This window comes from Canis lupus, chromosome 30, assembly GCF_003254725.2.
Source record: "Canis lupus dingo isolate Sandy chromosome 30, ASM325472v2, whole genome shotgun sequence".
Taxonomy (NCBI): Eukaryota; Metazoa; Chordata; class Mammalia; order Carnivora; family Canidae; genus Canis; species Canis lupus.
In genome coordinates, this window is record NC_064272.1 from 18,063,441 (window position 1) to 18,079,454 (window position 16,014).

Sequence of the window (16,014 nt, forward strand, 5' to 3'; positions counted from 1 at the left end):
TTTGTTGCAACATTATTTATCATAGCCAAATTATGGAAGCAACCCCGGTGCCCATCCATAGATCAATGGACAAAGATGTGGTATATATATATAGATACACACACACACACACACACACACACACACACTTACACACTGGAATATTATTCAGTCATAAAAAAGAATGAGATCTTGCCATTTGCAAAAACATAGATGGAGCTAGAGATTATAATGGTAAGTGAAATAAGTCAGAGAAAGACAAATACCATATGATTTCACTCACATATGGAATTTAAGAAACAGAAAAAAGAAGAGACAAGCCAAAAAAGACTCTTTATTGATGATTTTTTTTACCCCATGCCCCCACCCTTCAGCAACCCCCAGTTTGTTTCCTATGATTGTCTCTTATGATTTGTCTCCCTCTCTGATTTCATCTTACTTTTCCCTCCCTTCCCCTATGACCCTCTGCTTGGTTTTAAATTCCACATGTGAATGAGATCATATAATTGTCTTTCTCTGACTGATTTATTTCACTTAGCAAAATATCCTCCAGTTCCATCCACATTGTTGCAAATGGCAAGATTTCATTTTTTTGATTGCTGAGTAGTATTCCATTGTGTATATATGTATATACACACACATATATATATACATATATATATATGTATATATACCACATAAATACACACATATATATATACCACATCTTCTTTATCCATTCATCTGTCGATGGACATCTGGGCTCTTCCCATAGTTTGGCTATTGTGGACATTGCTGCTATAAACTATGGGGTGCAGGTGCCCCTTCAGATCACTCCATTTGTATCTTTGGGGTAAATACCTAGTGATAGGTGAAATAGATAAAGGGGATTAAGAGCACATTTATCAAGATGAGCAGTGAGAAATGCATAGAACTGTTGAATCACTATACTGTGCATGTGAAGCTAATATAACACTATATGTTAACTATGCTTGAATAAGATATAATAACAACAACAATAATAATAATAAACAGGGACACTGGAAAGCTTCCTCTCCCTGCTACCCCTCTCCTTAGTTCTCTGTCACTTCCCTTGCTCTCTGGCAGGCTGACCCACCACATGACCTCTTAACGTACCTGCATGTCTGAGTTGGTGAAGCTGCAGGCCGACAAGTAGTTGGTGTGCATCGCGACAGACTTCTTTTTGGCAGCCATGTTTTCATTTTTGTCAAACGTCAGTGGATACACAGAACACTTATTATCCAAGCCACTAGCATGGGAAGAAAAAAGTGTCAAATGCTAATTTAAGAGAACGGAATACATGTATACTTTCTCATTCATGTAATCTTTTCAGAATGTTTTCCCTTGGCTGCATCATATATTATAAGCTTTCCTCCAACTTTGAAGATTTTAAATGTATTGTAAAACTGAAAGAAAAAATAGTACAATGAGCACCCAGATACCTTAATCTATATTCACTAACTTAGCATTTTGTCATATTTGTGGCAGCAAATTCTGAACCCATTTGAAGGTAAATGCAGACATGACATGTTACATTTAAGTACTTTAATTCACAAATTTACCTCTTCTAAAAAAAAAGAACACTCTCCTAGGTAGCCACTGGATCATTATCACATCTGAAAAAACTAACACAAATTTCATAACAGGAGGTAATAAGCCATCCATATTCAATCTTCCCCATTGTCCTTGGGAGCCAGGGCCCAATCAAGGTTCACACGTTGCATTCAGCTTTTATAGCAGCTGCCACTTCTTCTTTTTTTAAGGTTTTACTTATTTGAGAGAGAAAGAGACAGCATGAGTGAGGTGGAGGGGCAGAGGGAGAGGGAAAAGCAGGGACCTTTTTGAGCAAGGTGCCCGACTTGGGGGTCCATCTCAGGACTCTGGAATTATGATCCAAGCTGAAGGCAGACACTTAATCAACTGAGCCACCCAGGCGCCCCTGCTCAATTTAGTTTTTGATGCTCTTTTCTCATCCACTGGACCCCATATTTTATTTTATTTTATTATTTTATTTTATTTTATTTATTTTATTTTATTTTATTTATTTTATTTTATTTTATTTTATTTTATTTTATTATTTTATTTTATTTTATTTTATTTTATTTTATTATTTTATTTTATTTTATTTTATTTTATTTTTTTTAAATTTATTTATTCATGATAGTCACACGGAGAGAGAGAGAGAGGCAGAGACACAGGCAGAGGGAGAAGCAGGCTCCAAGCACCGGGAGCCCGATGTGTGGACCCCATATTTTAAATGTTTGTTGATATTTCACCAATATTTACACCCAGAGCTCCCTCTGCTTTTGTTTCCTAACAAGCTGTGAGGCAGTCATTGCAGGCACTGACCATCTATCACATGCCGGGGCCAGGAGACAGATATGAGTGAGATGAAGGCACAGCCATTCCTCCTCCCTGAGCTCTCACTCTGCACCATGCTGTTACCAACAACCTGTCTACCTGGGCCCTATCAAATTATTCTCTTCCCTGCTGGTCCCCTGCCCTCATGAAAATTTTCCCACTGGGTTCAAGCAAGAAATAACTGACAGAACCATTTTCCAAACTACTGTTAAAGACATTGTTCACGGGGTGTCTGGAGGGTTCAGTCAGTTAAGTGGCTGACTCTTGATTTCCACTCCGATCGTGATCTCAGGTTCAGGAGATGGATCCTTGCATCAGGCTCTGTGATCAGTGGGGAGTCTGCTTGAGGTTCTCTCCCTCTGCCCCTACCCCCCTTGCTTTCTCTAAAAAAATAAATATAAAACAATAAAGACATTGGTCACTATGTTATATATCCATTGCGTATTGCAGAAGGATCTACCCAATATATTCTTTTTGTAATATAGGATCAGATAGCTGATATCTCAGTATCAAATATTGAGAAATTATGTAACTCCTCCAACTCTATGCATGTGCTACCATTAATGCCCAGTTAGAAACATATTATCCCAGAGTATTTAAAAATGTATTTACTATTTCTAATGAGTAAGGGCTCTTTCTTTCAAGGAGAAAAAAAATCTCTTATGCATTGGGGCAAAATAATCATCTTCATGGCTCTTTTTTTTTTTTTTTTTTTTTTTTTTACTGATTTCTCCTGACCCCCAGGCCAAAGACACGAAGCCATCATTTATAGCTAAGGAGCATTAAGCTAGACTTGAGGAGATGGATCTCATTCAAGTATAAACTATAAATAAAATCTAAAGCTTGTCAAAAAAAAAAAAAAAAGAAAAGCTGTCCTCTCATAGGAGAGGTCAGCTTTTATCCTTGGCTGCTGGGAGGTCATCCCTGAGCCCCTGGAATGGCCTGCCTGCCCGGAGAACAGCTTTGGCTAATAGACAATCTAACAGTGTGATTTTTGGTGGGGGCTTCAGGACATGCATGGTGAGTTCTGACCTCCTCAGATGAACAAGAAACTAAAGATATTTGCCTAAACCTCGAGGACATACTGGAGACTGACGGCCAGCCACATAGGCAGTATGTGATTGAGGCCCAGTAAAAACTCTTGCCACCAAAGACTCAGGCGAGTTTCCCTGGCTGATAATACTCCGTGTACCATCATGCGTAGTGGGCAGGAGGTAATGCCGTCCGTGACTCCACAGGGAGGGGACAATGGGAAGCTCTAGGTTTAGACCCCTCCTAGACCCTGTCCTGTGCACCTCTTCCTTTGGCTGGTTCTAATTTGTATCCTTTCACTGTTTTAAAACTGTGAGCCTAAGTATTATAGCGCTTTCCTGAGTTCTGTGGTTGTTGTAGCAAATTATCAAACCTGAGGGTGGTTGTGGGGACTCCCAAATTTGTGGCTGATATCTAAAGTGGCAGAAGTTTTGCGGGGACTGTGTCTCCTAACTATACAGCTGGCCGAACTCCCTTACACTTATCTTAGTGTATGTGTGTATATACACACCTACAGCTAATTAAATGTATTATATATGTAGCATATATAAATACATATACATCTATATATATCATGTGTGTATGTGTGTCTTTTATTGTGCTTACCTCATATTATTACAAGAAGTAAATGGGAATGAATTTTATATAAATATTACCATTCCGTTATAAAATGGAAATACAGCCTACTTTTGAATTATTAAAAAAATTAGAAAATATAAAATACATGTGTGTGAACATGGGTTCCAAAGGTACACAGGGTCTTGTCAAATGGGGAGTGAATGGAAAGATGCCCCCAAACATCCACGAAAAGGGAGGGATGTTGAGGATGACCACTGGTGTGACTCTGGTTGGAGAAGGCTCCAAACGTTTTGCTTGGAGACCAAGGGTTTTCATTTTTGGATTTTTGAAACTTTTTTCTCCTGATTATAAAAATAAATATGTTTATTTTATTTATTTATTTTTTTTTAAAAGAATCTTTTTTTTTTAATTTTTTTATTTTTATGATAGTCACACAGAGAGAGAAAGAGAGGCAGAGACATAGGCAGAGGGAGAAGCAAGCCCCATGCACCGGGAGCCCGAAGTGGGATTCAATCCCGGGTCTCCAGGATCGCGCCCTGGGCCAAAGGCAGGCGCTAAACCGCTGCGCCACCCAGGGATCCCTATGTTTATTTTTAAAGATGGAAAATTATAAAGAGAGAGAAAATTACAAAAATTATAAAAAAAAGAGAAAAACCCCATAGTCCCATCATCCACAAAGAACTATTATTGGATGTTTTTGGTCATCACAGACTTGTTAGTGCCTCCTTTCTAAACATGGCTGGGAACCTATGGTAGAGACATTTTGGATGGTTCCAGAATTGTTTAACACAAGGACAGAAAATTATGTTAGTTACAGGTCTCACTGCCAACTCTGTTAAACTGAGCTCTAGGAGAATAGGGAATAAAACACAATCTCCCTAGCAACCTGGATGTTCTTTTCACTTACTGTAACTAAGAAGTTCCCTTTTTAATGGTTGTATAAAATATTCCCTTCAACTCATGTACTACAATTCACTTAATGATTTCCTTTGATGGACACACTATCCCTCCCCACCCTTCTTTTTTTTAATTTTAAATAATGCTACAATATTATTGCTTGTATGGAATTTCTATATTTTGGGTCATTCCTTTCAAACAAGTTCTTAGATGCGGAATCACTAGATAAAAGGTTATAAATTTTTCAAGGCTTCTGATACACATTACCAACATGTTTTCCAAAATGTTTGCATCAATTTATAGTCCCCACCAACAGCATTCAAGAGTAGAGGGGGCAGGTTTGAAACTCAAGCTACCTTTGGTCTGTACCGAAGATAAGCATTTGTAGTTTCTTCTTTCATGAAGTTCAGGGAGGAACTGAACACATCACATCGCGTAGTCAGTAAACAGCAAAAACAGTAAGTTCTTGTTTGTTTGCTTGTTTTTGCCCATCAAATGGTATTTTATGGCTAATGGGAGATCTGAAAAGCTGCTGCTACTTACCCACATGCAATGGCACATCCCGACGGGGCGTACGCACAGGCCATCACCCATGTGCAGGGCATAGTGACCGCGTGCTCCTGAAACACAGAATGCAAGCTTCATAGAAGGAATGAGCAGTGCTTCCTCACAGATGTATTAAAGTTTACTTTTCACAAAATGAAATTACGGAGTTCCTGCTAAATCCCATTACCATTTGAAAGGGCAGTGGTGTGGGGTGAAGATCAGTTTGGGACTGATGAGGAGACTTAGCCCTTCATAATCAACTAAAGTGCAGGTCATATATTCTGAGAGCTAAAAATCCCAGCCAGCAAAACAACACTTGTAACATTTTATTTCTCTCTCACTCTTTTTAATTAATTAATTAATTTTTAAAAGATTTTATTTATTTACTCATGAGAGACAGAGAGAGAGAGAGGCAGAGACCCAGGCAGAGGGAGAAGCAGGCTCCATGCAGGGAGCCCAATGTGGGACTCGATCTGGGGTCTCCAGTATCATATCCTGGGCCAAAGGCAGGTACTAAACCACTGAGCCACCCGGGCTGCCCTCACTCTTTTTAGAAAGATTTAGTTATTTGTGAGAGAGAGAGAGAGAGAGAGAGAGAGAGAGAACAAGCAGGGGGAGGAACAGAACCCTTAAGCAGACTCCCCATTGAGCATGGAGCCCCTACATTGTGGGGCTCAACCTCACGACCCATGAGATCACAACCTGAGCTGAAACCAAGAGTCAGATGCTCAACAAAGAGAGCCACCCAGGCACCCCTACTTATTTCTTAATGTTATACTCCCCCGGGTCTTCTGAATGAATAGGGGGCCCCATCTTCTTTGAAAGGTCTGATTTTCACTTCAGTTATTTGCTTTACCTTATTTACTTAGATTCCCCCTATTTTCAATATCTATTCTTAAATGATTCTACACATGTGTTGTGTTGTTTCCTTGGGAGTATACAAGAGCCTCTGTCCCCCATGGGCCCTGAAAGCAGTCCTGGGAAGGTCTGAGTGGGGGAGGGGGTGGGCAGAGTGATCCTGAGTTGTGCTCACAGGTGATAGAGGACCTGTAACTGGAAGCAATGAGAACTAGGTGTGGCAGTTCCTGCTCCTGGCTGGTGGTCGGGTCACCACGTTCTCCTGAATGCCAACAGGCAAACAACAAAGCCACAATGTAAAACCTTCTGAGTCTGTGGTCTTATTTTCATGAGAAACATGGACCCTGGTTCCTGGTTCCAACACCAGCAAGATGTATGGCCCCATCCAGGCCAGCCATCTGGGGAGACCATCAGTAAAGGGAGACGATGATTCCTAAAGTACATTCGAGTGCCTGTCTTCTTTCCTGTTATGATTCACCGTGTTTTTGTGGGAGAAACACAGGCCCTGATACTGCTTGTGGAAATTCTGACATAGTCTATAGCCTTTCAGATGCCAAGAATAATCCACTGTGGCAAATGGCCACTCTCACCACAAGGCACCCCAGGCCCCATTCCTTATAAGTAATAACTATGTTTCCTGCCAGAGGCCACAGTGGCAACACCACGGCTCCCCAGAAATCAGACGGTGTGTGCTCAATGGCATGTAAGGCTTAAACAGTAGCAATAGAACCCCACACACTACTGAGGACGCTAAGGTGCGCTGGGAGAAGCACAGGCTTCCGTGGAAGGAGGTGCGGGATGGGAAAGCCCCTTGCAGACTGTTAAGTTGCCATCTTTATTATTCCCCGGGGGCCTGACCATTAGGGACTCTGCTCCAAAAGATGGTTCTGGCACCCAGAACCGCCCCCCACCAGGTTGTGTAGCAACTGCCTACCACAACACTTAACTAAACACATTCAGTAATGCGGAATATGGATGCTGTTCAGTTTGAGGCAGATAGAGGTCTGTCTTATATAGCGATAAAGAAGACCTTTATATGTAAATGACAGAATCAGTATTTAATACTCAATAGTTGTTACTACAAATGGCAACCTGATGCAGGCTTGTAAGCACATCTACACATAGATTTTGGCCTTTCACTTTAGTTAAGAGTCTAAATGTAAGTCCAGTTTGGAACTGAGCACGCCCAGGTCAGATTGCCTGGATATCACTGGACAGTCACCTCAACCCCCCCTACACCCTCAACTTCCCCACCACTGTCGGCTCATGTCCACAGTGCTACAGAGTCTGGTCAAAGGCACAGAGGGCAGAGAAAGCTGGGGATTCATGAACCTCTTACCATCACTTAGAAGAAAAATAATAAATGCACGTGTGAAGGTGACAAGCTTTCCAGGCCAGCCTGCCTGGTTTTAGTGCTAGCATCCTCTCTGGGGGCTCTGCATGCTCTTTCCCGGGTGAGGGGCTTCAGCCCAGGAGAGGAACCGACACTGCCATGGGCTGCTGAGCTATCTGAACACAGATGGGCCTCTTCCTGAGGTTTCTGTCCCCAGACAGGCACCCAAGAAGCAGGATGACCATGACTAGGGGTATTTGGAGGGGAAGAGGACAAGGCTGGGGTTCTGGGGTGCTACTCAGTGCACCAGGAACAATATCTTACCTTGTTAGTAGTGAAGGAATCCCACACGATCACCTTCCCATCCTGGAGGGAAAAGAATAAACTGCTCAGGAGTTGTCAGCCAGTCCTTATAGGTGAGAACTGCTCAGAAGAGCCATGTCTGGGTGGGCAGTGTGCAGGACAAAGCCAGGGGAAGTACCTGGGTAATCAACACCCTCCAGCCTATCTTTGAACAAATAGGGAGTGAATGGGGGACCGAATGGTCCAGCCTGATTAAAGGCTCAGTTCTCAACTTTATACTCATCATAGGAATACAAAGACTTCTATACCATTTAGAAACCAAGCCCTAATTGTTGGTACATTGTCATCACCCACCATACCCTGTCAAAAAGCTATATGGGGGTGAGACAAACCTGAAATTATCTCCAGGTACTTGACAGGTAACTAATGGTCTCTTACTTTCTTCCTCGCCACCCCCACTAGCCATCCTGGGTACTGTGCCTTGTGCTCCCTGCAGGCTGTGTCAGAGCCCCACCCTCATTCCTAGCCCACTTCTTGGAGCTGTGTGGGCCTGAGATCAGCCTAACTTCCCCTGACATTTCACATCTATGGTGAGAACGACATCTATCATGGTAGGGATCCCTTGTGGGAACCTGTAGAGGATAGGCCTGGGTTGGCAATGCAACCTCCATTGTAACTGCTGCTGCAGACCACACTGGGGCTGTGGGGAGTCACCAAGGTGTCATCTATGTGTAATACAAACCCACTGGAGATAAATCCACACAGGCCCTGGTCCCTACAATGCTGTCACCTGCCCAGCACATGGTGTGCAGGTCGTCTGGGCCCCCAGGCTCTGCCTGGCAGAGGAAGAATATGGAAGATTCTGTAGCCTCCATGGCAGACTTGGTTTTTGTAATCATTGAAGCCATTTGGAGCCAAATCTGAACAATGAGGTGAGGGTAGAAGAGATGCCGCTTAGAGGTACAAGCAAGGTCTGATTATCTAAAGTGACACAGTTGCTTTCTTTGTATAATCTATTGGAAGATTTCCATATTCCCTCTGTGTGTGGCTGAAGGGCCCAGAAACAAAGTCAGAGTGGGCAATCTGGAGCCTTTCAAAACTCCGAAGCACACTGGTTCTTCCAGTCTCATTTCTCTAACTAAACGCCCAAACACAACAACATATGGGGTAGATTAAGGTAACAGAGCAGAAAAACAGAGATGGAGCTTCAGGCTTGCACCCTGGGGTCCTCCACACCCGGAGCCTCGCCTGCTGTGCCGGGGGACTGACTCAGTGCATTGCCCAAGTTGGTGTTCCCTTTGGTGTCTTCCTCCACCACACTGCCTGCCTGTCTGTCCCACTGCCCACCCACTGTGTTCACGGGAGAGAAAAAGGTACCCAAGAGCCTAAAATCAGCCATAAAACCAAACGTGGGCCTCTCCACGAGCACAGATTTATACATCAGGAGCCCATGTACCTGGAGAGACCGCCTCCACCCAAGCCCTAACCTACGCAGTCAGGCTGATTAATCTCCTGCCTTCAAGGGAGAAGGGCTGCTCTGAGTCACTGCGTCTGCTCCAGAATGTTCCTACTGTTTCCAGCTTCCTCCCACACCCACCCCACTATAGCAGAGGTGGATGGATGGAGCATGTCAGTGGTGTTCCTCTTCCCTAATAAGAACAGTACACGAGTGACAGAAAAATCCAACATATATTATACTTTTAAGGATAAAGAAAGTCAAAAAGGCTAGGTAGCAACATGTATATCTTGAGAATCACTTCATAAAAAAAAAAAAGTCTGGAAAGAAATGCTCTAAAATAGTAATAATGCTTGCGACAGAGTGGTGGGGATTTATTCTCTTTCGCAGTGTCTTTTTAATGCGGTCAAATACCTAAGAGATAAAATTTTTTATGAACATGAAAGAAAGCAAGTACAAAGTGACATATTAGATCTGTGGGTAATATAGGAGACTAATGAAACCTGTCCTTATCAAACACAAGCTGACATAGACGTTAGAGTGTGTGGATTATTTAGAATATGCAGTTTTTATATATAAAAGGGCTAATAAAAAACCCCAAATGGTCCTTTGGAAGAGTGGGGCTGAAGGCAGGGATGGGGGGAGCCCAAACTGGCCATAAAAATCTATGACTTCAGTTTATAATTTTATATTCAATTCATGTTACATCAAAATAGGCATAAAAAGTACCAAGCAGTGATAACAGCCTCCTGATAGCCATACTTTTGTATCCCTCGTGGTCTTGGGGTTGGTCTGTGTGACTGGCAGAACATAGCAGAAGTGATGGAGTGTCACTCATGGCTTCAGCCTCTGGCTCCCTCTCTTGCTCTGGGGAAGGCTGGCTACGATCATGTAAGCTGCCCAATGGAAAGGTCCACGTGCTGAAGAACTAGGGCTTCTGGCCAACGAGCCATTTTGGAAGTGAGTTTCTGCCTTAGCCGAGCTGTGCCATGACCTCGGCCCTGACCACCATCCTGGCTGTCACCACCCCCATGGTTCTCTGAGCCAGAACCACCCACACAAGCTGCTCCAGATTCCTGGCTCTTGGAAACCATGTGAAATAATAAATATTTGTGGTTTTAATTGCTGAATTTGGGGGTAATTTGTTATGCAGCAATAGATAACACTAATACATAAGATGTAAAATAAACTATGTCAACTAGATAAAATGAATGAAAAAAACAATACTCTACAAAATATGTACCTTACATTTGTTCTTTAAGGCATAAAAATTGATGAACTCTTAAACTGAACAAAGCCACAGCCGTTTATGTGCTCAATTTTGGGTTAAAAAAAAACCCACTTTCTAAAAAAATGGTTTTATTCACAAATACAACCCTGAAAAATGCCGAGGAAGAAATAATTTTGAATAGTTTCTCAAACAGAGTTCACGTTTCAGTTATTACCAACTCCAAATCTAAAGTTACTGACATTCTACAGTATGCAAAGAATTCTTAACTATGCTAGCTCACATCCTGTGGGGAATAAGCAGTCATAAAGGGCAAAAAAAGGTTTTTTGAAAAGGAAAGTGCTCTTTCTTCTTTAGCTATAAAGTTAGACACATGCTCACCATCACAGAGCAGGTGCCACATACCTGGGATGAGCTCACGATCCTTCTCTTATCTTTGCACCAGTCCATGCAGAGAACTTTGTTTCCATGGCCTTTGAGGGTCCTTCTGGTCTTCATGACAAACTGCCCCAGGGCTTCCACCCGCTCGGCCACCTGGTGCACTAGAAGGACAAGCTACAATCAGTTCTGTCACCAAGGACCAGATTCTGAGCCATATGCTGGCAAAGGGATGACACTGGTCTTTCTTTGTGGCCATAGATTTTCCTGCTTTTTACTATTATACTTTCACAACGCTCTCTCTTAAACTCAGGAGAGGGTAGAGACAACACTGTCATTCTGTCTTTGTGCTTAATACCCTACAATCTTCAAAGCATTTCCATCTCTGTATGCTGAGAGATCTATAACAAGACTACTTCATATACATAGACTTCCTTCCCTCCTTCCACTCTACAGAATTCTCCCACTGGAGGGCTACAGCTCTGTGGGGTGGGCAGGGCGAGCAGCAGAGTGAGACCACTGTCCCCATTTAGCAGGTGAGGAGACTGAGGCTCACAGGGGTTCTTTGGCTAAAACAAGTTCATACAACCAACTGGGAGTAAAGCTGCAGCTTCTGGTTCTTTTACCTACCTTTCCAATCACATGGAAAAGTGACTCTACAAAAACTGTCCCATTAGGTGCCAGAATGTGCACCCATGCTGCTTGACAGATCCTAAGTGATTCCCCCGTACCTAGCTCTGGCCTGGGACATGAAGGTGCTCTATTCACATGCCGCAGGCAAGAATGAATGGGGCAGCCACTAAATGGTACACCCATGGGTTTACTGAAAACTTATGGTGTCAGTAGAGATCAATATTCTAGAAGTCTAAACACATGATCTACACAAGCAACCCACACCAGGGAGGCACTCCAAAAAGGAATCTTTCAGGGGCTGGACCTATGGCCTCTTCCCCGAGAATCAAGAAGACCTTTCAAGGGCTTATCTTAGAGTCTGTCACCGAGCAGTACCAGAAGGAGCCATGTTCCCATGAACAGACCGTCTAGTCCTGGCCTCACATCTAGAAGTGAGGAAACTGAGGCAGTGCCCCTGCCCTCTGGTTAAAGGCTGTGCCAGAAGGAAAAACTGGGGCACCTAACAACCCCCTCCACTTCTCCTCCTCCAAACCTCCCAGCTGGGCTGTTCCCTAGGCAGGTGGGGAGGGAAAAGGGGCATTTGAGGCAAGGGACAGCCCCAGGAAAGGTGTGGTATCTTAGCACAGCAGCACAACATGGGTGGTGGGAGGCAAGGCAGCTGATCCTCTTCCTTCCCGGGAGCTGCTGGAACTTGCTGGGGAAGTACCACTTCCCTCATAGAAACAGGGCAGAGAGGTCCAGACTGGACTGTGGTTTTGTTTTGTTTTTACTTCAATTCATTTTTTAAAATTTAAATTCAATTTGCCAACCCATAGTATAACACCTAGTGGTCATCCCATCAAGTGCTTTCCTTGGTACCCGTCACCCAGTTACCCCATTCCCCCCACCTCCCCTTCTGCAACTCTTTGTTTCCCAGAGTTAAGAGTCTTTCATGGTTTGTCTTCCTCTCTAATTTTTCTCCACTCAGTTTCCCTCTTTTCCTTTATAGTTCCTTTCACTATTTCTTACATTCCACATATGAGTGAAATCATATGATAGCGGTCTTTCTTCAGTTGACTGATTTCACTCAGCATAATACCCTCCAGTTCCATCCATGTTAATGTAAATGGTAGGTATTCATCCTTTCTGTTGGGTAATATTCCATTGTATACATATATACCACATCTAAAATCCATTCATCTGTTGAAGGACATTGTGGCTCCTTCCACAGTTTGGTTATTGTGGACATTGCCACTACGAACATTGAGGTGGACTGTGGTTTAAGGCCACGACAACAGCGCCCCTTCACAGAAATCCTCCCTCCTTCTCTCTAAACACTGCATTGTGTATTTCCTAAAAACAAGGAACTCTTACATAACTATAATATATTACCAAAGTCAGAAAATTAACACTGAAACAATGCTATGTGCAATCTATGGACTTTACTGAGATACTCTCCATTGTCCCAATAATATCTTTACAGCAAAAGAAAATCCAAGACAAGGTGCTGCATTCAATTGTCATGTTTCTTTAGTTTCCAGCTACTTAGTTTCCCAGTGTGGGCTGGTCTGCTCAAGATCAGATTCAGGTGATGCGTACTTGGCAGGTACACCACAGACTGATGCTGAGTCCCCACCAGCATGCCCCATCAGGAAGCACCTGCTGTCCGTTGGTCCTATCACTGGCACTGTTCACGCGGACCATTTGGTTGAGGTGGTGTCTGCCAGGTTTCCTCAGTGGAGAGTTACCATTTTGTCTTGTGTAATGAAAAAGTGTCCTGTGGGGATGTACTCTGAGACTACAGAAATACCCCGTCACTCTTCAAACTTGAATATCCTGTTTTAACATCTGTTAATGATTCTTGCCTGAATGGGTTATAATGATAGTTGGCAAGTGATTTTCCTAATACCATCATACCCTCTGCATTTTTAGTTGCCTTTCTAATAAAAGGAGCTTCCTCTCCTCTTCAATGTATTTATTCATCCATCTATATTAGATGGGTTCATGGATTCTCACTTTATTCAAGGGGTTATAATCCTTTAGTATTATTATTTATTTTGATGCTCAACTAGTCCCCGATTTGCTCCATAGGAGCCCCATCAAGCAAGCACCCAGGACCTCTGACATGTCCCTATCTCTCTAAGCACTTCTTATTCCAGGCTCAGGTTCTTTCCCTGCTCTGGCCCTAGAATCAGCTACTTCTCCAAGAAGTCTTGGTTTCATTTAGTTAACCCATTTTTTTGTGTGATAAAAGAAAATGAGTGTGAATAAGTTAAAAGTCTCTGTGAAAACCCAAACTATAAAAAATACTTGCTGAACTCTAAGGTATTATATGAAGGGCATCTGGCTGGCTCCGCTGGTGGAGCATGCAACTCTTGATCTCAGGGTCATAAGGTAAAGCCCCACGCTGCATGTAGAGGTTACTTAAAAATAAAATCTTTTAAAAAAGTACTACATGAATGTGCAGTTATTATGCTATCACTTCTGCTAAAACATTGCATTATTTATTGCCACAAATGGCACACTAGTATTTCATAGATACATTCTTAAAAACATACTGAATATAGTTTAAAGATAGTGAATTCTCTAAACTCTTTTTTTTTTTCTCTAAACTCTTATAGACTATTTACCTAAGTGTGAACCAGTTGAGAGCTGTGAGCATATTGTGTTTTGGTTTGAAACATCACACTGATATTATTGCTGCTTTCCCCAATTCAGCCTTGGGACAACCACAGCTGTTTTATGTTCTTCTCACAAAAATAAAAAAATTAATTAAAAAGATGGCTCATCCAACCGATATGGGGCCTTCCTTATATAATGTGAATCTGACCGCATCCCAGCTACTAATTATTTATTCTCACTGCATTTTCCTTTCTCATATATAGGTTTACTCCCAACCCACTCCATCCTGCTTCTATTTGGCAAATCTCACATCTGTTAAGTTAAAGAGCCTGAAGGATGCCTCCAGAACCCCTAGTATATGCCAAGTTCTATGCTGGATGCTTGGGTACAGAAAAGAATGAGACAGTCCCTGCTCTTCCTGCGCTCACCATCTGTAGGGGACAGACAGACCTGCATACAGATCACAACTGCAGTGCAATGACAGAGGTGTCACGGAGCCAAAGGTGACATGGCTGACCCTGCTGGCAGGTGTGCCATCAGGAGGAGATGTCCCAGGTACCTGGTTTTGAAGGATCCATAGGAATTGGAGTAAAAGCAAGGGGAGGCTGAACTGCCTTCCAAATTTTGCACCAATACATAGTCTTTGATGGCCACTATTTGGTAGAAGATCTAAGGAATTAAGGATGAAAAATTATCCAAAGCTAATTCTAAAAAACTCATTTTGCAACCCAAGTGTCCATTGGTAGATGAACGGATAAAGAAGATGTGAGATATATATATATACACACACAGAATGGCATACGTTTTGTAAAAAAAGAATGGGATCTTAAAATTTATGACAACATGGATGGATCCAGAGGGTATTAAGCTAGATGAAATAAGTCAGACAGAGAAAGACAAATATCATATGATTTCATTTACATGTGGAATCTAAAAAAAAACAAAACAAACAAACAAAAAGCAGAAGCAGACCCATAAATACTGAGAAGAGACTGATGGCCTCCAGAGGGGAGGAGGTGGGCGGATGGACAAGATGAGTAAAGAGTGGGAGATACAGGACTCCAACTATGGAGTAAAAAGTCATGGGGATAGAAGGAGATAGCAGACAGAATACAGTCAATGATATTGTATAGAGTTGTATGGTGACAGATGGTAGCCACCCTTGTGGTGAGCACAGCATAACCCACAGAGTTGTCAAATCACTGTTGTACACCTGAAATTAATGTAACATTGTGCGTCAGCTATACTTCAATTAAAAAATACAAATATTTTAAAAATTGTGTCTGATTCTATCCCTGGATCGCATAGGATGGGATAGAAACAAAACCCACAAACATTTGGAGGGAAGGAAATCATCTGCAATCATATTACCTCATTTGTGCTTGAGATTTTGGAATTGTTTCAAAACATACATTAGCTACACACAGAAAAAGTCTCCTCAGCATTCCCTAATTAAAAGCTGGATAGGCTAAGCTATGGTACAGTCCTTCAGATGGAGTACTGCATGGCTCCATATAATTATTGCAAAATACTGACATTAAAAAGAATGGTAAAATGACATGGGAGTTATTTAATCCGTTGTGTTAAATTAAAATTAGGCTCCAACTCTAAATCTAGTGCAATTTAAAGTATGCTCACAAATAATATGCACAAATATAAAATCCTAAGCTACGAAATACCTCAAAATATTAAAAGTGAGCACCTGTGGGTGGTGGGGTTATGAATGGCTTTTCTTCTATATTTCTTCTTTTTTTTTTTTTAATTTATTTATGATAGTCACAGAGAGAGAGAGAGAGGCAGAGACACAGGCAGAGGGAGAAGCAGGCTCCA

The 16,014-nt window shown here is 42.2% G+C and overlaps 1 protein-coding gene across 3 annotated transcripts in view; it reads right to left on the minus strand.

Moving 5' to 3' along the window:
- GNB5 (G protein subunit beta 5) overlaps positions 1–16,014 on the minus strand; it is a 42,082-nt gene that overhangs the window by 20,364 nt on the left and 5,704 nt on the right. For all 3 annotated transcript variants that reach the window (XM_035708804.2, XM_025472771.3, XM_025472772.3), the window contains 4 exons: positions 10,978–11,114; positions 7,910–7,951; positions 5,392–5,468; positions 1,096–1,228 (listed from right to left, as the gene is read on the minus strand). In XM_035708804.2, the coding sequence (XP_035564697.1) occupies positions 1,096–1,228; positions 5,392–5,468; positions 7,910–7,951; positions 10,978–11,114 (389 nt within the window). The remainder of the gene's footprint in view (positions 1–1,095; positions 1,229–5,391; positions 5,469–7,909; positions 7,952–10,977; positions 11,115–16,014) is intronic.